This window comes from Mesoplodon mirus (assembly GCF_964341445.2).
Source record: "Mesoplodon mirus genome assembly, chromosome: 9".
Classification (NCBI taxonomy): domain Eukaryota; kingdom Metazoa; phylum Chordata; class Mammalia; order Artiodactyla; family Ziphiidae; genus Mesoplodon; species Mesoplodon mirus.
Genome location: NC_138985.1, coordinates 67,229,894 through 67,254,426, shown reverse-complemented (window position 1 = coordinate 67,254,426; position 24,533 = coordinate 67,229,894). Strand labels below are relative to the sequence as shown.

General features: G+C 40.9%; 1 protein-coding gene across 3 annotated transcripts in view; it reads left to right on the top strand.

The window, feature by feature from the left end:
- JAZF1 (JAZF zinc finger 1) overlaps positions 1–24,533 on the top strand; it is a 340,773-nt gene that overhangs the window by 184,287 nt on the left and 131,953 nt on the right. For all 3 annotated transcript variants that reach the window (XM_082633040.1, XM_082633039.1, XM_082633038.1), the window contains exon 2: positions 3,535–3,607. In XM_082633040.1, the coding sequence (XP_082489166.1) occupies positions 3,535–3,607 (73 nt within the window). The remainder of the gene's footprint in view (positions 1–3,534; positions 3,608–24,533) is intronic.

Sequence of the window (24,533 nt, the reverse complement as noted above, 5' to 3'; positions counted from 1 at the left end):
ATTACCAAGTGAGTCAGTCCACAGAGAAGTGGTGTTTCCATCCCAGACCTTCAGTATCCCTCATCTGGCTGGGTGGGCCTTTGCCTCTCCAGGATCTTCCGGGGCTGCCTTCCCACTCACGTCATCTCAGGCCTCCCACTGTTGCCCTCCACACGGAGCAAAGAGCCCAGCCTTTGGAGGATATAGAATTTGAAGACGGCCTTCTTGGGTAGGGGCGGCGTGATATCCTGTCTCCCCCTCACTGCCTCCCAGCCTGCAAATAGCTCACTGCTGATAGAGGCCTCGTTAGTCTTGTTGAGAGGTAGTATGGCTGGTTTCTGACATTCTTAAATTGGAAATAAATACAGGCATATAAATCCCAGCAATGTAGCTGAAGCACTGCCAAAGCCCATGAGCTCCTCAGTTAGCTTCTGTTAACCCAGCAAACAACCTTGATAGAGTTTTCCTGGAAGCTTGAAGATAGCGCTACAAAAGACTCAACATAGGTCCCAAATCCAGGCACTTGGTGGACATTGGTTCCCAACACCAGAGACAGCAGAGCTGATGAACACAGGCCTCCCTGACTGAACAAAGTGTGCTGTTTGCCCTCCTTTCATCATGTTTAACTCTAGTTCCTATCCAGAAGGGTCTGAAGACTGTCCTTTCCTTATTTCTGCCGTTTGCCTGGCTTTTCTCTTAACTACTTGAGAAGTCATGGGAAATGGTGCTACGACATTGAGCCTTTTGCCGTTTAATTGACTCTATAAAACCACAGGGCAGTAGGACCAGATGAGCTACAGCAAGCTTCCACTTTGTGTCTCGTCCTTACTGTAGAACTGTGTGTTCAAGCTATTACCCTGAACTAGGAATGGTAGAAGAAGCACATTGCTGTCTACTGTGGAGGGTGCTATGTTTTAGAAACTTTGAAGTTGATAGGTTTTTATTGCTTGGGTATCTTAAAATACATTTTCATATTTGAATTTCTTTATCTTCAGTCAGCTTGAAATCTGTGAGTGTGCAAGGGGTGATATGAGACAGAAAACAGTCAACTCTTGGTGGGTTTTTTTGGCTGTGCCCTGCCCTGCTGAGAAATTTGGAGTTCATCTTCCTGTCCCTTCTTTGTGATATAAGAGTGGTAGAGCGTTGCTGTATGGGGCTGTAGGTAGACGCAGTATGGGATGCTTTACTTTCTTGCCAGTTGCCAGTTTAAGGAACATCGTGTGGCCATGAAAAATTCAAGCGTTTCTATCCCACAGACCATTTACTGAGATGGATTTTATCTCTGGGCAACGGTAGCCAACGTGCCAGGTTCACCTTTTGATCAGTGCCATAAACAAGCCAGAGAAGTATCTGGGAGATTGTGCACTATGGCCACTGCACTTCATATCACATTTCTTATTGTAGCGACTTGTGCAAAAACTGTCTCAGTGGTGTGGCACGTGGTTTAAAGAAGTTCTTCTTGTTGTAGTCGGTAATTTCCAATGGACAGTGTTACTCTCTCCAGTTCATTCTGCTAATGACATTCCATCTTCATGAGGAGGACGTCATCGTCCTGCTGTGAACACCTGAGGCCCTTGTCACTCCAGTCCTCTCCTGTAGAGAGTTTTTAGCATCAGACAGTTACTTTTTGGTCAGGGAGGGAGAAATAATGAAGGCGGCTATTATACTTTTACTGAATGCGAAGTGCTCCACAGTGTAATTAAATCCATAAAATGGTGAGTCATGATCATTGCACGCCAGTCAGCCAGGAAGCGGGTGATGGAGCTGATGTCTATTCACAACCAGCCCCCGATGCTTTTCCTCTGGTAGCACTTGTGCAGGCTTCTCCTGATTTGTGGGCACAAAGTACCTAATTTCGTTTTGAGAACACGAAGCTTTCATGGGTGCTCTAAAGGTTGCCCAAATAAACATTTAATCTGAAAGAGATGTCTCAGGCCTGGTGGACATGTGTCTGGAAGTTCTACTTTCTTGTCGGTTACCGGGGTCTGCATTCTAGAAAAACAGGAGAATCCTGCCTGAGGTGCTCCCAGATGGTTTTGTTGTTGGCATTTGGAAGCTTCTGGAAGTCCATTTCACCACTCATAATTTGAGGGTTTGTGAGCATAAATCTAGCCTAGGTTATGGAAGATGGTGGAACAAAGAAAACAGTGTTTCCGTAGGCCAGGGATCTATCAATACAAACAGCCTCAGGTGCGTATGTAATCATCATAGGAGGCAGAGGAAATGCTGAGTTACTGATGTGTTCTCACTTGCGCTGCTGAAACCTCGAGACCCAATTTGATGGAGCCATTCAGAGAACCTTTGTCTCTTGTTTCAGAATTTGGCTTTCATGGCCTGCGATGGCAACGACCCAGGAAGCAGGATTTCTGAATAGTGTATCCCTGAAACTCTTGGCATAGGAAAAATAATAAAGTGAACATGAGATTCTTAACTATAACACCAATAAAAAAATCGCCACTACTGTCCAGTTTTAGTCTGGGCGTGGAAAGCATTGTAAATTGATTTTGATGCTGTCATTTTTGCCACCTGTGCTCTATGCCACTGTGTCCGCACCCCCTACCCCCATCACCTGTTAACGCATATTGGAGTTAGCATGTGTATCTTACATCCACCATGGGCAGTAAACACTTCCTGTACCAAGGTGCTTGAAACATTATCTGTCATTACATCAAAGAAGGTGTTATTGCCAAGTGCAGCTGGAAGAGTTCTAATAATGAGATGGTTTTAAACGAGGTTGTAATGAAATCTGTGTGAAACGTCTGAACCTTTTTCTAAGAAAACAAAAATGTGTTGACATTTCTTTATAGTCTTACTATAGAAACATTGTTTTTGCATTTACTTAGCACAATCATTTCTCTACATGAGAAGTTTGAATATATTTCTAGTTGTTAAAAGTGCATTTTTGGCGCTGTGTTGGAGAAGCACTGTTAGGGAAGTTTGCTCTGGTGTTGAATTCTCTCTCTTCAAGGGGGAAAAAACCCTCTGATGAATGTGGTGTTTGTGGTTTCTGAACCAGCATGAGAATTTCTGATTGAGAGTCTAGAAAAGTTATAATAAACATACAGTTAAGAAGGAGAAGAGTTGCCCTCTAGAATGTGAATCCAAACCCAGAAAAGTATGCAGTGAATAAGAACAATACTCAGTAGATTTTCAGATTGATGGAGCTTTCCAATGGCAACTAATTTGTTCCAGCATTGAAGTGAGCATAATTAACAGAGCCTTTCTTTCTTAGGCCGATTAACCACCAAAAACCATGCCAACATTGTAACTGTAAGCAGTGAAAACCAATATTTATGAGAGGGATTGTGTAAGAGTTTGTGTGGCAGATGGACATTTTATCACTGTTGATGTTTGGAATTCTCTTGAAAAGTAATGCAATATCTTGTTATTTATGAATGAATGAACAAATGATTGTGCTTTGCTGACTGAGTTTTCTTTAAAAAGCGGTCTACTAAATTAATCTTTTTCTCCATTTAGCCTCTGTTACTTTAGGTTAGGTAGCCACATATATTCTGATGTGAAAGCTGAAAAATCATAATTGTGTTTTTATTTCAGATACGGATCCACGTGTTTTAGAAAAACAAGAATTACAGCAGCCAACCTATGTTGCCCTCAGTTACATTAATAGGTAAGCCATTTTCAGAATTTATAGCAACCTCATGTCTGGCACATGTTTATTTTTTAAATGTATCTTTTTAACAGGGTAGGAAAAATGTTTTCAGTCTTCGGTTATTTACAGGAGATTATTTAAAATCAACTTCTATATGGAATTTTCTTGTTTCTCTGATGGAGAGAGGCAGGTTGTAGTTCTCTGTTCGTATGGCTGAAACATGACTGATTTATAAGCTCATTCTGGAAGTAGTTTGCATGCAGAGTTAGAATATACTCTTTTGACTTCATAGGGCAGTTTGGAGATTAATGGATTTATGTTTGAGTGAAACTTTTAAACCCTGGGGTGAAGAGGTGCTTTATGAATTCAGAACATTGTTGGAATATCAGAATATATCAGGATATAACAAACTGAAATAATTTAATATCAAAGTTACTTAGTAGCAGTTCACCTTTTAGTAAAAACGTTCTCAACTGACCCATTTGTGTTGAGTTACACCAGTTTTTCCTGAAACTGAACATGTGAGCATGACCTTAGAGAACAGTTTAGAACTTAATATATCGGGTCTAAAAGAGGACTTGTTGTTTCATCCAACTTAAATAATTAAGGAGACAGGGATTTTTGAAGAGAACCTGAAATCAACTGATGTTAGGAAAACACCCACCCCCCCAAGAGAAAAAGACAAAGGAAAAGCGAAACTAGTTTTTAATGGGAATGAAAAATTCTCTGCTCGTAATTCAGTGCTTGAATTTCTATTGACTGTCTCCTTTTTATATGAGGCGAAGAGTGTTTCTGGTTTCTTGGTACCAGAGCTGAGGTTCAGGATCTGAGGTGGAAAGCTGGGAATGAATTATCTGTACTGTTTTATTTTAATGCCTTTTCAGAAAATTTACTTAACTCTTGTCTAGAGAAGGCTTTGAATTGGAGTCACTGTGCTCAGCTTCAAGTTCTTTTATGAAGCATGTTTTTTAAAGGATTCATTAACATAAACATCTATTTGCATATCTTCTTTGGGTTTCCTACTTATCAGCCTTTCCTGGAAGCGAGATAAAATATCTACAGTTTTTCATTAACCATAATTCTGGGGCTGTTTTAAGTAGAACACCTTCAAAATCACATCAAATACAAATAAAGATGTATGTGCTTATCTGGATTTCTCACAAAACCTGTGTTGTTTCCCGAATTTAGCACAGGTTTTGAAAAGTCTTTAAGTATACATTAGAATTATGTGAAAAAGATGTATGTGAATTAGCCTAGTAACATTGAGGAATAAGATAAATAGTCTTATAGGTCAATTATGGTATTGAATAGGACTTTTTAATAGTGTGGCTATTGTATTTTTGGTAAAATATGTTACCTATGTATATACAAACGCGTGTATTACTAAGCCTTATTCTAATGAGAGTCTGTGAGATTTTCACATTCATTCTTCCTGTGTGTATTGTCAGCCATGTTGGCAACAGGGATCTACTAATTACACAGGCATTACACTCACTAAAGAAAGAAATATTCTGCCAGGTGTTATTTGGGACTCTAGTGAAGTCGAAGTATAGGGACAAGGGCCACAGACAAAAAACCCACCAGAGAACTTGAATCAAGTATGATAGTTTAGTATAAACTGTGCAGTAGGATGTGCTTCAACCCTAGAGAGTCAGGGTGTAATCAGTGGGTGTGGACTTTCTGAGATGAGTCTTCTGGGAGAAAATGAGCATTTAAAAAAAACAACCTTTTATTATTATAGCCGTATATTGCAGAAAATTAGAAAATATAATCAAAAAAAATTTTTTTTATTAAAACATCACATTCGTGCCACCTAGATATCACTACTGGTAACACCTTAACACACATTTTTCAGATCACTTTTAAAAAATACTATATAATAGCAACTGTACTTCAATAATTAATTAATAAATACATACATACATACATACGTACAAAACACAATATAATTTTTAACCAAAAGCTGTACATACTCTTGCAGCCTGCTCAGTTTTGTCACTAATCTCTACGTTTTCAGTACATTTGCATCTAATCTAATACCCTTATCATATGCAGGTTTTCCCAGGTGATCTAAACAAGTCCATTATTGCTGTTTGTCTAACCCAGTGTCCAATCCAGAACATGATATTGCACCTGGATGTTTTGCCCCCCAAGTTGCTTTTAATCTGGCACAGTGACTTGTTGAAGAGATGGGCCAGCGTCCCACAGAATACTTCCACCTCCTGGGTTTCCTTTAGGTTTTCTCCAAGAGGCCATTTGACAGGTTCCTGTGTACCCTTTATTTGCTGTAAGCTGGAAGTTAGATCTCGAGAAGATGTGTCTTGAACTGGACATGTCATTGTATTTAGAGATCTGAGACAATAAAGAATTCGCCATATCATGTCCTAGCTGGTAGAGAAGCAGACGTATGTAGGGGATTGAGACGTTTATTCGTGATCTTTAAGTCAAGAGAAGGACTGTGTATGGAAGGTTGCCCAGGTTACTAACAACACTTCTCACTCGGGATCCCTCTGTGGTCAGTGCTGCATACATAACAGGACTGAACACATGGTAGACACTCTAGATATTGGTGTGTAGGTGATAAATAAACACCTGGTAGATGGAAAAGAGAGCTGAGCAATGGAGAGCTGCAAGGAGGAAGCCAAGTCTGGCCATAGGGAAAAAAAATGCTAAAAGGAGCCTTAAGGGGACTGGATACACTAAAACTCCTAGAGGAAAACATAGGCAGAACACTCTTTAACATAAATTGCAGCAATATTTTTTTGGACCCGTCTCCTAGAGTAATAGAAATGAAAACAAAAATAAACAAATGGGCGGGCTTCCCTGGTGGCGCAGTGGTTGAGAGTCTGCCTGCCGATGCAGGGGACACGGGTTCGTGCCCCGGTCCGGGAAGATCCCACATGCTGCTGGGCGGCTGGGCCCGTGGGCCATGGCCGCCGAGCCTGCGCGTCTGGAGCCTGTGCTCCGCAACGGGAGAGGCCACAACAGTGAGAGACCCGCGTACCGCAAAAACAAACAAACAAACAAACAAACAAAAAATGGGACCCAATTAAACTTAAAAGCTTTTGTACAGCAAAGGAAACCACAAACAAAATGAAAAGACAACCTACGGAATGGGAGAAAATATTTGCAAACGATGCGACCAACAAGGGATTAATTTCCAAAATATACAAACAGTTCATACAGCTTAATATCAAAAAACCAAACAACACAATCAAAAAATGGGCAGAAGATCTAAATAAACATTTCTCCAAAGAAGACATACAGATGGCTAACAGGCACATGAAAAGATGCTCAGTATCGCTAATTATTAGAGAAATGCAAATCAAAACTACAATGAGGTATCACACCGGTCAGAGTGGCCATCATCGAAAAGTCTATAAATAATAAATGCTGGAGAGGGTGTGGAGAAAAGGGAACCCTCATACCCTGTTGGTGGGAATGTAAATTGATGCACCCACTATGTACAACAGTATGGCGGTTCCCTAAAAACTAAAAATAGGGTTACCACATGATCCAGCAATCCCACTCCTGGGCATATATCTGGAGAAAACTCTTATTCAAACTCTAATTCAAAAAGGTACATGCACCCCAATGCTCAGAGCAGCACTATTTATAATAGCCAAGACATGGAAGCAACCTAAATGTCCCTCAATTACTACTCAGAATATTAGCCGTAAAAAATAAAATAATGCCAGCAACATGGATGAACCTAGAGATTATCATATTAAGTGAAATAAGTCAGACAAAGAAACATATCATATAATATCGCTTATATGTAGCTTCTTTTAAAAATGATACAAGTGAACTTATTTATAAAACAGAAATAGACTCACAGACATAGAAAACAAACTTATGGTTACCAAAGGGGAAAGAGGGGGAAGGGATAAATTAGGAGTTTGGGATTAACATATACACACTATTATACATAAAATATAATAGATAAACAACAAGGTCCTACTGTATAGCATAGGGAACTATATTCAATATCTTGTAATAACCTATAATAGAAAAGAATCTGAAAAAGAACATATATATATGTATAACTAAATCACTTTGCTGTACACCTGAAACTAACACAACTTTGTGAATCAACTATACTTCAATTAAAAAAGAAAAGAAAAAAAATTGGGATAAAAAGGAGTCTTAAGGGCCTTTGATCCAGAAGGGAAACATATTGAAATTCACATGAAGCCAGTAAAGATGCAAGGAGAGAGTAATAAAGGTTAGGTAATGAGAAAGAAAGTCAGCTTGATGGCAATATCCTGAATACTGCAGAAAAGGGTACTATTCAAAAAAAAAAGTTGAACAAGTAAGTTTTTTTTTTCCCCTTAAACTTCAGGGGGAAATAAAATCTTAACTTTGCTGAGCAGTGAAGACAGGAAAAGAATTAATATTTTTCTGCTCATATATCTGTTTATGCAACTCTGATGTTCTTCTGGGCACCTCAAAATTGAGTTGAAACTTTCTTTGGCAATAACACTGACTGAAATTGCAGAGTTAGGGTTCTTAAAATGGAGCTAGCTGGGCTTCCCTGGTGGCGCAGTGGTTAAGAGTCCGCCTGCCGATGCAGGGGACACACGGGTTCGTGCCCCAGTCCGGGAAGATCCCACATGCCGCGGAGCCGCTGGGCCCGTGAACCTTGGCCGCTGAGCCTGCGCGTTCAGAGCCTGTGCTCCGCAACAGGAGAGGCCACAACAGTGAGAGGCCCGTGTATCACAAAAAAAAAAAAAAAAAAAAAATGGAATGGAGCTAGCTTTTTGGATTAAAAAAAAAAAAGAACTGAGTGGAAATCGGAGAGCCTTTGTTTATACCTATTTTAAATTGTTTTACTCTCTTGACATAATGTGTTGAACAACCTTTAATTCCTTTAAAAGCGCATCTGTTACAACACCTGAGCAAATTTTAAAATAAAAATAGTTTAATGAGAAAGAGGGAGATTGAATGAATTAGTGAGGGTTGAAGGAGTAGTTCCGGGGGAAAAAATATAGATATGGATTTTAAGGATAGGAAGTTCTGTTAATTTTGTGACGTTAGAAACAATGACAAGTTCATGTAATAGGAAATTTAATTGCTTAGTTTGTATAATATTTATACACCTGGCAAAAAGGTATAAAGGGCAAGAAGAAAAGCTAGATTTTGGATAGAGGAGACAATATAGAAGAAATAATACTAGAAAGAGCAAACATAACACTTTTTATGTCTTGAGCTCTATGCTAAGCATTTTTCACATTACTTATTTCATTTAATCTTCACAGTGACCACATAAAAGAAGTACTGTGATTATCTTCATTTTACAGGTTCAGAAGTTGAGACTCAGAGAAGTTAAGTAACTTGCCCTAGGTCCCCAGCTGGTAGGAAGTGGAGTATTGGGTTCAGACCTGCACAGTTAGGCTCCAGAACCTGTGTTGCTAATCGCTCTACAGGCTGCCTTGTTGGGATATCAGAGAGTAAAGTACTAGCTTAGAAAAGTAAGAGGAGAATGTGGAAAACTAATGATGAAAAAATCGGGTAGGACAGCTGGGCAGAGGGGATGCAGAAAGACATAAAGATGAGAGTAATTACCGTGCTGTAGATAATTGGAGGGTAACAACCTAATAAAATTAAACAGTAGGAGACAGCAGAAGCTAAAAAATGCTATGAGAAAGGTGACCAGGAGCTCCTAAGTGACGTATTGCTGCAAGAAAATTGGCTTGAGCGTGCAGGGCACAACCTAGTATAGCAGGCTTCAGCTAGAGTGGGGAAGGATGCCTTAGCATCTTAGATTGGGAGGAAAGAAAGGGCAGAGCCCTGTGAAGGCACAGGAAACTGTCCACCACCACCTCTCACCGGTAGGCAGGTGATAGGTGCGCTGTGGGGTGAAGTCAGGCATCTCCTTAGAAAGGTTGATGAGAAGCGCTGGGCTGCATCTGGGTATTTCCTTCAAGTTATTGTTATATAGTTCAGGTAGCTGCCTCGAGGTGACAAGATAGCTTATTAATAACTTGTGACTCCCCAGAAATGGGTAATTGGGATAACTTAAAGACATGATAACAGACATGGCTATAGCTGTTAATTACACTATTTTCTCTACAAAATATGTTTGTATTAAAATAATTGAATTTTCCAAGTTAACTTTTAATTTTTTAAATGTGTATATAATTTTGGTGTAAACTATAAAGGAATATCATGACTAGGCACAAATGGGTACCTTCTTGCACTCAATTCTTGTCATTTACTACCTAATAAACATGTAATATTCTCTCATTCCTAAACTACAGCTCTACTAGAATTATCTTTGTAAGACTCCCTGCACCACCTTGGCATAATAGTAATTAGGTATGACCTCCTCTAAAAATGAATTTTTGTTTAGTTTAGTATTTGCTATTAAACAGCAAATTCTAGTCCCTAGAATAGTAATTCCAGTGGGTGTTTGCCTGCTCTCCTCTCCCTCTCTCCCTCTCTCCCTCTCTCCCTCTCTCTCTCTCTCTCTCACACACACACGCACACACACACACACACAACTCATTTATTCCCAAAACAGTTCTGTGGTCAATTGATTTGAGGAAATCTGGAGTTAAATAACATGGGTTTCTTTACCACAGGATTTAATCAGATGCTCTCCTATGCTGATATGCATTTTAAGTCTCCAAGAGAGATAGTATAATTTTCATATGTACCTGACCCCAGAGCACTTTTTCTTGAAGCATCTGATGGGACTAGTTCTGCTAGTTGGGGGTTGCTAGAATTCAATCACTTCTACTTACATCCTCAACTTCCCCAAGGAACCATGAAGCCTTTTATTCAGGACAGCCTGCTCATCTTTTTCTGATTCAAAACGCAGAACACTACCATTTCCCTCATGTTCAACTGGGAAGAACAAGGACAAAATTCTGCCCTATGTGCCAACTCCATCAACTTCTACTCTGTGCCTGTTTGAATAGTGATCCATTTGCTTCTCTCAACCTGACCAGACACCTAGGTGGCTTCTATTAAAAATAAAGCTTTTTAGACATACAGATGGCCAAGAGACACATGAAAAGCAGCTCAGCATCACTAATTATTAGAGAAATGTAAATCAAAACTACAATGAGGTATCACCTCACACCGGTTAGAATGGGGATCATCAGAAAATCTACAAACAACAAATGCTGGAGAGGTTGTGGAGAAAAGGGAACCCTCTTGCACTGTTGGTGGGAATGTAAATTGATACAGCCACTATGGAGAACAGTATGGAGGTTCCTTAAAAAACTAAAAATAGAATTACCATATGACCCAGCAATCCCACTACTGGGCATATACCCAGAGAAAACCATAATTCAAAAAGACACGTGCACCCCAGTGTTCATTGCAGCACTGTTTACAATGGCCAGGTCATGGAAGCAACCTAAATGCCCATCAACAGACGAATGGATGAAGAAGATGTGGTACATATATACAATGGAATATTACTCAGCCATAAAAAGGAACAAAATTGGGTCATTTGTAGAGACGTGGATGGATCTAGAGACTGTCATACAGAGTGAAGTAAGTCAGGAAGAGAAAAACAAATATCGTATATTAACGCATATATGTGGACCCTAGAAAAATGGTACAGATGAACCGGTTTGCAAGGCAGAAATAGAGGCACAGATGTAGAGAACAAATGTATGGACACCAAGGGGGGAAAGCAGTGGGGGGGGAGGTGAATTGGGAGATTGGGATTGACATATATACACTAGTATGTATAAAATAGATAAGTAATAAGAACCTGCTGTATAAAAAAAATTTAAAAAACAATAAATACATAAATAAAACTTTTTTTGTTTGTTTAGAAATGATCCCTGTTTCTTCCCGCCCATCTCCAATGTCATTCTCTTCTCTCTCTAAGGAATAGAGCAATGCAGTGGTGAAGAGCATGCGAGCAGGAGTCAGACTGCTTAGTTTTAAGTGCTGTCTCTGCTATGCATGAGCTATGTGAGCAATTCAGCAAGTCTCAGCCTCTGTTTCCTCAACTCTAATGATAATAATGATACCTTCCTAACCGTGGGTATTAAATCAGTGTGGACAAAGCACATATAGCAGTCAGTGCCTGGGACATAGGAAGTGTTGTATAAGTAATAGGTCTTCTATTATTCTTTTTTTTTTTATTCTTTATATTCTGCTCATGCTAAGTCTCCCTTTTCTCTATCAAGTCAGTAATTAGAGGAACAGCTGCAGAGGAAGCATTGCTTTGGAGCTGGGCCAGAACAGTTCCTACCAGGAAAGAAGCTCCATGAGGGCGGGGATACTTTCTATCTCCCATGACTGTGTCCCCAGCCCCCAGAACAGTATCTGGCACATAGTAGACTCTCAATAAATGTTTATTGAATGAGTAAATGAGTGAGTATGAATTTTCATATGAGTGAATGAGAGAGTGAATAAATCATTGATTCTAGGGACACTTCTCTGAGACACCAGGAGCCTCTACTTCCCATGTGCACTGAGAGGGCTATGTGATAAAAATGGAGTGGGGTACAACTTTTATTCAGTATTCACATGGAATGCAGCATAAAGTATGCTAAACAGTGGCCATTGCTAATTCCCCCACCATAAACAACTGGACAGATGGATGAGACAGTGGTTTTCAAGCTCTGGACAATAGGCAGTACCAGATGATCGCTGAGATAAAGGAAACTTAGGAGGTGAGCCCTGTGGTCATCTGGTTCACTGACAGGACAGTTTCCTTACTGCAGTCGAGTGTGCTGGAACCCAAAGAGAGAGGGGTCAGAGTTAGGGCAACTAAAGCTGCTGGAATCTGTAGCACAGGGAGACTGGAGATGAGAGATCTATGCAGAAAGGGACCACAAAGGTCTGTGTGAAGGTCCTTCATGAGTCCATGGCTGAGAGTGGACATGTTCAGGGTAAGACTGTGAGTCTTACCAAAGAGCAGCAGCTACAGGAGTAAGGATGGAACAGCAAGACCAGAGGTCAAGCAGTACTGGTAGGCATTGCATTCTAGCCCAGCCAGCGTGGAAACAACAACCTGTTAATACCCTAATCTTCCAACTGAGGTACCAGAAAGACTCAAATTAGAGATAAGGACTTTGTTCTAGAGTGTGGCCTGCTCTAGAGATACCCTAACAGCTCCTAAAACCAAGACTCCATAACTTTTTCAGAGGAGACAGTTTGGAGGTGAGTGCTGACAAGTTAGAAGGTCTTGGGAAACACTTTGGGCTTTCCACAGATCGGCCTTAATAAACCATAAATGTAGGCCTACACAAGTTCAACATGATCAGCCTGAAACTGAGCTGCCTGCTAGAACAAAAATCAATAGTCTTCACAGAAATTAATCAGATACACGATGTCTAATACACAATAAAAAATTACTAGACATGAAAGGCTTAGGAAAGTCTTACTCTTCGGCGTGAAAAAAAAAAAAGCAGTCAATAGACACCCTCCCTGAGATGGCTCAGGTGTTAGATTTAGGAAACAAAGACTTAAAAGAAGTCATTATAAATGTGTTCAAGACGTAAAGGAAAAATATACTAAATAAGAGTTTGTTTTGAATGAAAATAAAATTAGTCTGGATGCTTTTTTAAAATAAATTCTCCTACCAGAATCTGAACTACTTAATGAAAGCTTTCTTCCTCTTTCTTTCATTCCCACTCCAAAACCTCACCTAATTCCCTCAAACCCTCACTCTTGCTATTTCAGTTGGACTTATTTTTGCCAGATTATAGTCAATCATGGCCTCATAAAAACAGGCTGTAATTGGCCAAGTGTGTACTGCCCTTCCATTTATTTTATACAAACAAGCCTGAAGCATTTGGTTTTTTTTAATCTGAAAGCAGTGGATTTTTTTTTTCATGAAACCACCTGTTGTGGTCTTCTGAGAGCAATCATTTATTACAGTACAAGACATGCTTTCCTATTTCCCTCTGTCCACCAGACCTGAGGTTCTGCTGTGTGCCCTGGCCCCAGACTGAAGTTTGTGGCCTAATGCATGCCATAAACATGTTGCATACTGTCAGAACTCAAACACCAGACATTGTGCTACCATTTTCTTAGCCTGTGTTTTTATGGACATCAGTTGAAACAAAGCCGAGATGGCTGCCTGCCAGATTCTCCTAGTAATATCTCTAACCTGATTTGCCTTGCTCATTGTGTACCGCAAGACTCATGTACTCTTAGGAGACATTGGGAAGCTGGAAAGAGCTCTTATGTGACATTTTGGCTTGCTCCAACAGAATTAGCTTGTGCTGCTGGCATAAAACACATGGTAGGAGAGGTGAGTCTTGGCAGAGCTGGGTGATAGGATTCGCTTCTTAGGTACTGGGCCTCCCTGTATAACTTACTTGTCATCCACAGTTAGGGCAATCAGGATGTTAAAACAGGCTGCTTATATGACTCAAATCATACTGGGCCATTTTTTAGTCTTTCTTATGTCTACCCATAAGTATTTGCAATTGTTCTTTTTATGCATCTTTAAGTCCATTTCAAAGCTGCATTACATTTTTTCAAAATCTTCAAACTTATTGGTCAAAAGAGATTCAGTGATATTGAAACCATTTAGAAATAGTCTTAGATTTCCTTTTTTTTTCCCCTTTGTAGAAACCCATTTCTTGGACTTTGTCCTAAGCAAGAGCTGCTCTGTTTTCAATATCTCCAGCTGTGACATTTCCCTGTGGATCAGAGTCTCCAGTACTGCCTCCCTCTTGTGCCCTCTTCCTGGCACCACATTTACCTAGAGACCTCTAGGATCTCAGCCCTTCCTTCCTTGCTTACCTCCACATTTGGGCTGGTTGCTGGATATTAGCTTTGAATTTACCAATTTAGATTAATCCCTCATCCCAGGGCCCTTGCCCACTCATTATCTCCAGTCTCAGCCTCAGGTCAACCTGACATGATGTGCTTCGCTTCTCAGGCTCGCTGCTGAGAGTCGCTACAGAAAAGTGCCTTACAGCACAATGTGTTCCACCACAAACACAACCATTCCAACCTCAGCTGGACCCTCAGGACTGTCCCATAATCCTTTCATCCCAAGTTAAAACCTTGCTAAACTTACCACAGTCCGTTTCAAGTGTTTCCCATTGTATTAATGTTCCTAAAGGAATTCCCAGTCCCCTCATCAGCAGATGTTCTCAGTTCCTGTCCGGAGAAGATGGAGACGATTTCTACATCCCGCCTCAACTTCTCTCTTTTCCGTCTCCAATCTCATCTGGATTTTTCATCCATGTTCTGTTCATTCTCTCTCTCCCTTGTTCAAAGCTGGCGCCAAGGCCCGTACTCCACATCCATCTCTCGTCTATGTGGCCTTAAACCCCCTATTGTCTGACTTCTTTTAGTCACACTTCATATATCCTAAGGTCTGGTCTATCCTAAGAATGCCCTGTCCATTTCTGTTTTCTCTTCATGGATAACCACGGCATCTTCCCTGAGATGTTCCCCTACTTGCTTACCAAATTTGATGCCCTTGGCCACTGTCTGTTTCTGAAACCCTTTCCTCCCTTTCACCCACAAACTCGTCCTGTCCTGGTTTTTCTCCTACCTCTTGGCCACACAAATAGAGGCTTCTCCCTAAGTTTTGTCCCTAGAATTTTGCTTTTCCGTCTGTATTCACTCCATTCTTTGAGTTTAGCTCTCACTTCTGTGGAGAGGACTCCCAACCCCTAATGCCAGGATTTCTCCAATTCTCATTTCTAACTGCCGGTTGGTACATGAATGTTCGGTACAGGCTCAATTCATCCAGTGCTGGGCCCATTGTTTCACATCCCCCTCCAAAATGGCTTCTCCTTTTTGGATTCATAATGTTGTTTCATGATAACTACCCATTCATTAGCCTAGGAAGCTTGGAGTTAATTATTTTCTACCCACCACTTTCTTTCACTCCCATTTCCAAATAACCAGGCACCAAATCTGTAACATCTGCATCCTCATCACCTTTTGAAAAAAATAAATTTATTTATTTTTGGCGGCATTGGGTCTTCGTTGCTGCACGTGGGCTTTCTCTAGTTGCAGCGAGCGGGGGCTACTCTTCGTTGCAGTGCACAGGCTTCTCATTGCGGTGGCTTTGCTTGTTGTGGAGCACAGGCTCTAGGCGCGTGGACTTCAGTAGTTGTGGCTCATGGGCTTCAGTAGTTGCGGCTCATGGGCTCTAGAGTGCAGGCTCAGTAGTTGTGGCACATAGGCTTAGCCGCTCCGTGGCATGTGGGATCTTCCTGGATCAGGGCTCGAACCCATGTCCCCTTCATTGGCAGGCAGATGCTTAACCACTGCACCACCAGGGAAGCCCCCTCATCACCTTTTGAACACTTCCCCTGCTACTGTCCTTCCTTGAAACTCTAACTTCCTGTTTCGGATTGTCTCGAGAACTCATGAACCTCTCTGCCTGCCTCCACCCTGAGTGCCAGCTGCCATCAGAAGATTGGTCAAAAGTATCAGTCCAGGGCTTCCCTGGTGGCGCAGTGGTTGAGAGTCCGCCTGCCAATGCAGGGGACACAGGTTCGTGCCCCGGTCCGGGAAGATCCCACATGCCGCGGAGCGGCTGGGCCCGTGAGCCATGGCCGCTGGGCCTGGGCGTCCAGAGCCTGTGCTCCACAGCAGGAGAGGCCACAACAGTGAGAGGCCCGCGTACCGGGAAAAAAAAAAAAAAAAAGTATCAGTTCATCAGCATCAGGTACAAAAACCTTCCATGCTTTGCCCTCAGCTTGCCGTGTTCTTCCTCTTTTCTTCGCTCTTTCCTGGCTGTGACAATTTTGCTCTTCAAGATCAACTTTAAATGCTACCTATTTTATGAAGGTTCCCCACAATCCCAGAATGAATTGTTGAAATCTTTAAGTTCCTTTTCCAAAATCATAGCATTTACACACTTTGCTGTGACCATTGACTCATAAAATTTAGATTTGTGTACAAATGTATTTAAGATCAGTAGCTTATCTCCTCTCTCCCCAACTCCCCACCAAGCCTCCTACCCCAGAGCAACCAACATCATAGTGGGTATCCATCTACATTTATACTCAGGTACAGACATGTATTGTAGGGGTTTGGTTGTTGGTGACATTTGTTTTTATAAAAAATGGGAGCCTGAAATATATATATGTATGTGTATGTGTGTGTGTATAAATTGCACACTTCTCTTTTTGATTTCCATTTAACTTATTTCGGGTCAAAGTTAGGGCTAGCTCTAACTCATTCTTTTAATACCTACATAAAATTCTAAGAAACAGATGTATAATAGTTCAACCCTTTCACTGCTGATTGGTGGACATTCAGGTTGTTGCCAGATTTGTTTGCATGTGTTTGTGTTTTTGCCGCTAATAACAGGGCTGCCACATGGATTAACCCCTGTTTATTCTGCATGCTGATTCTTTGCTTGTGTTTCTACATTAGTAGACCCTAAGTCAGATCACCTCCTTCTCCCGCCAATGGCTTCCTGTCTCATGTGGAGTCAAAATGAAACTCCTCGTCATGGCTAACAAGGCCTCTGTGATGGGGCGCTCGCCACCTCTCAGCCTCACCTCTCACCAGCACAGCTCCTGCTTGGTGAGATCGCCCTGCTCCCAGCCCTTGTCCTTGCTGGTCCCTCTGCCGGGATGCTCTCCCTCCCATCAGAGCTTCACACAGTTCCCTCCCTCCCCTCCTTCAGGTATCTGGTCACATGTCGCCTGCACAGCAGGCCTTCTCTGACCACCAGCTGAAATAGTTCCCTGTCGGCCTTACTCTGCTTTTCTTGTTCTTTATGTCACTTACGACCACCTCAAATCACAGTTTAATTAATTGCTTTGTTGTTTGGTACCTGGCTCCCGCTGGAGAATGGGTGCTCCCTGGGGTCACGGACTTTGTCTTGGTCATCACTGTGTCCTCAGCTTCTGGAACAGGGCCTGTTACATCATAGATGGTCAGTGAATATGTCCTGAATAAGCGTGTGACTAACAATCGTAGTTTTATATGTATGTGTCTTGTGTTGCCCTCCCATTACGTGTTTTACTCATCTTTCTATTTCTTGCCTCTTCACACCTGACTGTATGGCAAGTACTTTGCCTATGGTATGAGATGCAATCAAAGCACCGTTGTGCACGGTGGCAAATTTTAACATAAGGGACGACCTTGGAGATGCCCCTCCGCCTGCCACCATACACATTTAGAAAATGACTCAAGGCGCTACACCTCTCTTATTTCATTTGGAAATTCAGATCGCTGGCAGTAATCTACTTGATTTATTGTTTTCCTCTTATGTGTAGCACCTCGGAGTTAATTAAGAAGGCCATGAATCTTCCCTCCGTTGCTCTCGCGCACTCCCCTTTGCTGGATGCTCTCATATTGCTGAGACTGTTGATTTGGGATTCAAGTTGAAACATTACTTAATTTTCTCACATTGAGGTTCATTATGCTGAGCCTAAAGACTAGTCTTGCCTCCGAAGGCCCCTTCACTGGCAAACTTTACAATAATTTCGTGTTCCCAGTTTCTAAATAACTTGTTCTCATTTCCGCTACCATGGCCAAGACCCTGCCTGTTGGCTCACAGTAGAGCAGCTGGGTCAGCCCCGTGGCCCCAGAAAGACCTCACCATCCTCACAGTGTAGATTCTCAGCTCTGGTCCGTGCATAGGTTGTTCCCAGCAATAGCAATGCAGACTTAGAGGGGAGAGCCACACAGCCATGCCCCCCAACACCACACAAGACCATCCGGCCCGAATAAGAGAAGACAGTCAAGTCATGAGAAAGCATTAGCCTTATGTCCTTAGAAGACCAAAGCTAAATTTTATTGAAATTGTCATGTTAAGGAAGAATGGAATGCATAATACAGGAAATTACTTCCTTTGTCTCATCATTTTCAACACAGATTAGCTTCTGTTAGTTGAGCACCTACTGTGTGCAGGGCACAGGGCAATGCACTTCACTGTGTCATCCGTAATCTCACAGTGACTCTGCCTCACAGCTCTGCTCTCCCTTTTACCCCTAATAAAATGAATTCCCAGGGAGCTTGTGGGACTTTTTAGTGCCTTGGACCCCTCTGGTGAGCTGGAGAAGCCTATGGACTATTTCCCAAAATAATATTTTTAAGTTCATAAGCTAAAATATATAATATTACAAAGAAAACCAATTAAATTCCAATGCAATTGTCAAAATACTAAAATTACGAATTTTTGATATGTGCTTCTTAAGGCCTTAAATAAGAAAGCTTAGGTGCTGGGTGAATAGTTTCCATAATTTCAAATCAGTATGAATATAAACAATATTTTGAGATATCTGTTACAATTATACTGTGGTATCAAAATATCTGTGACATCTCTGGGTGTGACATCATAGACACTGCGAAAATACTATGATTAGTTGCCTATATTCATAATTGAAACAAATGCTACATTTCAGTTAGAGGTTAGTGAAAGGTGTAATTTTTTTTTTTTTTTTTTTTTTTTTTTTTGCGGTATGCGGGCCTCTCACTGTTGTGGCCTCTCCTGTTGCGGAGCACAGGCTCCGGATGCGCAGGCCCAGCGGCCATGGCTCACGGGCCCAGCCGCTCCGCGGCATATGGGATCCTCCCAGACCGGGGCACGAACCCGTATCCCCTGCATCGGCAGGCGGACTCTCAACCACTGCGCCACCAGGGAGGCCCAGGTGTAATTTTTTTAATTCAAGTTCACAGGTCTCCTGAGTTCTATCCATGGTCCCTTTAGGTCCACATACCCCAGGTTAAAAACACCTTAGGTAGGTGTCACCGTTACTAAGTAACTTTCAGAGGTAAACGCAGACCCAAATTGATGCAATTCCAAAGTCGTTGCTTTTTCTTGTATGTCATGGTGCCTCCCCATACTATTACCTTGCTTTCCATAAAAACTTCACATATTTTACTCATCATCATACTGCCGTGTGGGGTAGGTCATGGCACAAACAAATAATAAAAATTAAAATGTATATAATAAACCTTTTTTTAAACAAGGAACTTCCACAAATAATTCCAAGTATTCTGATTTCTTATGAAATCATACATTTTCTCCACTGAGCCATGATTCTATTATAAAAATTTATCTGACCTTATTTTTTACAAGGATCAGAGAAATTCAGTGACTTACCCACATTCACACAGCTACTAGATGACACACTCGGGATTTGAACTCCCAGGTCTTTTTGTCCTGTATTCTCATCATTCTTCAGGACTACCTGGATACCAAGGTAAAAAGATGTCAGATAATTTCTCTCAAAACCACATGGAGGGCTTCCCTGGTGGCGCAGTGGTTAGGAGTCCGCCTGCCGATGCAGGGGACACGGGTTTGTGCCCCGGTCCGGGATGATCCCACATGCCGCGGAGAGGCTAGGCCCGTGAGCCACGGCCGCTGAGCTTGCGTGTCCGGAGCCTGTGCTCCGCAACGGGAGAGGTCACAGCAGTGAGAGGCCCGCATACCGCACCAAAAAAAAAAAACACATGGAATCCAGGCATGTCCAGGAGAAGTCCCATGTCTCCGAATCTCCAGTCTGTTGTCTTGCCTCATACACATTGCATCTAAAAACCTACAGCTCAGAATTTACCCACATATAGTTCTTCAATCGGACATGCAAACCATGTGCAGTTACCAGACTTGAATAATTTAAGTGCTAGCTTGTATTTTATGTCATTGTCTCCAGTTGCTGATAAAACCCAAACAACAAGCAGGGAGGATTTTTCATTCCACCCTAAGCAGGTGGTAATTTAGTCTCTGGTCATTGCACTCCTGTCAGTTCTTTCCCAGGGGCTTTTCTCCCTTGCTTGATGCCAGTTAGTGCATTTTCCTTGACAGTCAATTCACTCTGCACCGTTGCTCAGGCCATAAACGTGATGTTCGACAAGCAGAAGGATTTGCAGAGAAGCCTTCCTGGGGCTTCCACCTTTCGTGATCACCAAAATTTCCCTGCAGATTTAGGTGACAACATGGGCCCATGTAATTTACAGATGGTGGGGCCAGTGTACAATCAGTTCTTGCCAGCTCCCTCTCTCCTCTAATGAGATACGATTCAGCATGCCAAGACCAGAAATTGCATCTGGCTTTTGGAGTTGTCCCTGCCTTCTCAGCAGTGTCTTTATACATCTTTTCTTGACTGTGCCTGGCTTAGCCAACTCAATTTTTCATTTCAAGTTCAGAGCTTAGCAACTGTCAATACTAGGTTCTCTCGAAAAGCAGTCTCACCAAGGCAAATTGCATGCCCTTCTCTTTATATCAGATACTGCCCAAGTTTGCCTTTTGCCCAAACTAAGGTTAACCAAAAAGGATAATTGGTGTCACCGTCCCTACAACCAGAGAAAGAATGCACAGTGTTCTTTGGCAGTGTGTGTGAACTGCAGATTCCTCTGTACTTTAGTCTTCCAGGAAAAATAGAATCAATTGTTGGTGCACACTTGATTTATTTTTTCAGTTTCATTATTGGGGCAGATTCATTTGGAGCAAATAAGCTGGGAATTTGCTTAGACTTGTTCTTCATTGTGACCATACAAACATTCCTCTTTCTTTTATTGCCCATTTTATCATTGTGTTCAGCACCCGCCACAATCAGTGATGTACAATTCTCTTGGGCCAAACAAGTATGATGGAAAGCTGGTTTCTGTATCACATTCATCTTTGCTAGACGTCAGCCCTATTTTTGAAAACTCAAAGCTGGAATGCTTTTAATTAATAAAGGCACATTATGCTCTTAGCTCATTTACCCTTTAAAAATTTTTTTATGGTCTTTGGCATAGATTTCTCTAGGACTAAGGCATCAACATCTTATTTTCTAGAGTTTTAAAGGGGCAGGCACATATTTGTGTATAATATCAAAGTTAAAGAAATCTTCATTTAAACTTGAAAAGCTATTGTAAACCCTTCAATTTCTCCCTTAGGTCTCCCAACATCCTTGTAGCCCCTAAAAGATGTTCAATACAAAAGACAGGTCCTGGCTCTAGAATTCTACCTGATAAGCCTTTTTTCCCCCATCTTCGAAATAACAAGAGCTTTGCCCATGGCTGTCATCTCTTCCCATCTGTTAATAAGTTTATTACGTGAACTGTGAATTATGAGACTCATTCTGTTATGTATAGAATAATACTGTTTATGGCAAAGCAAATTAATCAGGAATTTCATGTGGACTTCCATTTAATTGTATTTTGTTTCTTTGGCTTACCATGTGTTTTTGAGATTCATCCATGGTATTGCATGTATTAGCACATGTTTTGTTTTTGCTTGTCATATCCATTCTCCCAATGATGATCTTTGACTATTACAAGTAGAGAGTCTGTGAACGTTCTCGTTACAGTCTTTTTGCAGATATAGCATTCATCTCTCTTTGGTGTATTTCTAGAAGTGGAATTGCTGAGGCATGGTGTAGTGTGTATTTAGCTATTAGAAACAGCCAAATAGTTTTTGCCAGTGGTTGAACCACTGCACTCTCCTACAGGCGAGGAATGAGACTTCAGTAGTTTTGCCTCTTCACCAGCACTGTACTATCAGCCATTTCAGTTTCAGTCATTCTGGTGGTTGTCTAGTGGTATTTAGAGCAATATATTTTTGGTCCATCATACCTCTTTATTTTTGGTATATAAAATGCTAAAATAAGAATAAGAATTAAAAATGGAAAGAAATAAGCACTCAGATTTCATCAACAAGTTAGATGCTTTTATCTTTCCCTCCAAGTGTTTATCCACACATATGTTTAAAAATTGTGATAAACTCTTTCTAAAATTTTGCTTTGTCACTTATGTTTTTCTAGGTTGCTATGCAATAATTAGTTTTTAAAAACCCTGGCAATGTGAATCCACAAATATGGCTGGTAAGAAGACATTAGTCCATCTTTTTACAAATAAAAGTGTGGGTCTGTTGAATCCTGCCTTTACCACTGTAAGAAAGGGCAGACAGTCAGAAAACTGTGGAGTGTCACTGTATTCTCTTTTCTCCTCCTGTGCCCAAGCATAGAGCCCCACAGGTGTGCCTGAGCCATTCCTGCCCATGCCTCAGGGAGGGATGTGGCCAGACAGGATGCAGCTGAACCTGTGGTGTCTACTCCACTGCTCCCCCAGAGCCCCTGTATGCATCTTGCTCTGCTAGTGGCTTTGGCCCACTGCCCAAAGAGTGAAACTATGTAAGGTATTTCTTTTAAAAAATGAGAACAGCTTTTTTTTTTCTAAGAGTAAATGCAATGTGCCTAAGTATACGGATGTACATAATAAAAGTGTAAAGAAGTTCATGGCATAGAGAACTATAAAAGCCAGGATCACCGTTATCTCTAGGGACAAGAGTACCACGGGAAAGAGTAGGGAAAGGGCTTCACCTGTGTTGGTAGCATTTGATTTCTTAAGCTGGAGGTGGGTTTACAAGTTTTTGTTGCAGGCTTTTTTAAACCATTTTGAAATCTTAATGTTTTAGTCAGTTCATTCTCATTATTAATGATTCACATATCAATGAACGATATAAAAGAGAAATGAAAATATATTTCCACCACCATGCACAGGAAATACTGCTCTTAACTTTTTGGCCCATGTCCTTCCAGGATTTTGTGTGTTCTATTCTCTCTCTATATATATATGTTAATGTTTTATATATACACATTTATTAATGTATGAACATTTCCACAATGAAATGTGTGTGTGTATATATATACACACATATATATAAAGAGAGAGAGAAAATATAATATATAAATGGAAAATACTCTATACTCCTTTTTTTTTTTTTTTTTGCCTGTGTTAGGTCTTCATTGCTGTACATGGGCCTTCTCTAGTTGAGGCAAGCAGGGGCTACTCTTCTTGTGGTGCGCGGGCTTCTCATTGTTGTGGCTTGTCTTGTTGCAGAGCACAGGCTCTAGGCACGCAGGCTCAATAGTTGTGGCGCACGGGCTTAGGTGCTCTGCGGCACGTGGGATCTTCCCAGGCCAGGGATCGAACCCGTGTCCCCTGCATTGGCAGGCGGATTCTTAACCACTGCACCACCAGGGCGACCCTATACTCCATTTTTATAATCCTCCCTTTTTAAACAAATTTCATTGTGGAACTATTTATATATTAATAAACAGCTATATATTATCATTAAAATGGGTATGTATTAGCCTATGTATAAGTTTACTATAAATTTATTTAAACCAGCCCTTTCTTGATGAACATTTAGGTAGTTTTCCTTTTCTTTTTTCTTTTTTGTCATTAATGTAAAAACAATACAGCAATGAACAAACAGAATTTACATCTTTTGCACACCAGTCCAGTTATTCCCTTAGGATGAACATCCATCAAGGGAATTGCTGAGTCTGAAGATGTGTACAACTGAAATTTAGATAAATTTCACTGAAGTATCCTCTAGAAATGGGTTCCAGTGTAGAATGTCTAAGAATCTGTCCTATCCTTCTTTATCTTCAGTGGGAATTAGGATTCTTTTGACTCTTTGCCAGCATGAAAAACTTAACCACCTAAAAATATATTTATATAAACATTGTTATAATTTTCACCTATTTGATTCAGTATCTTATTAAGATAATGTTTTTTTTCTCTTTACAAAGCACTATCTCGTCATGGTGGAAACTTAGTAAAATAAAGAAGATAATGAAAAACTTTAAATATCTCCACCCAGAGTTAATCACAGTTAATATTTCTGGGTATCTTCTTCTAGTTGTTTTTCTTGTGCATATTTCTCCAGAATGCTACCATACAGGGAATTCCTTCATCTGCTTTTCTCACTTTCTTAACTACATTTAGAGTGTTTTTTGGCCTCTAAATATTTTTTAAAATAATCATTTGGCAGCACTAATACCTAGAACTTATCCATTTCCTGTGCTGGCCATTGGACTATTTTATATTTTTCAGTGTTATGAATGATGCCATGATTCCCTCTGACCTGTTTCTAGAACTGGAATTCAAGACTGTGAACACTTGAACACTGATACAGAGTGTCAAAGTATTTCCATAAAGGATGTAGTCATTTTGATTCTTACCAGTAGTGAACAAGAATATTTCACTATTTCCTTGCTGACATTAAGGATTATCATTTTAAAAAACTTTTGCCAATTTAATA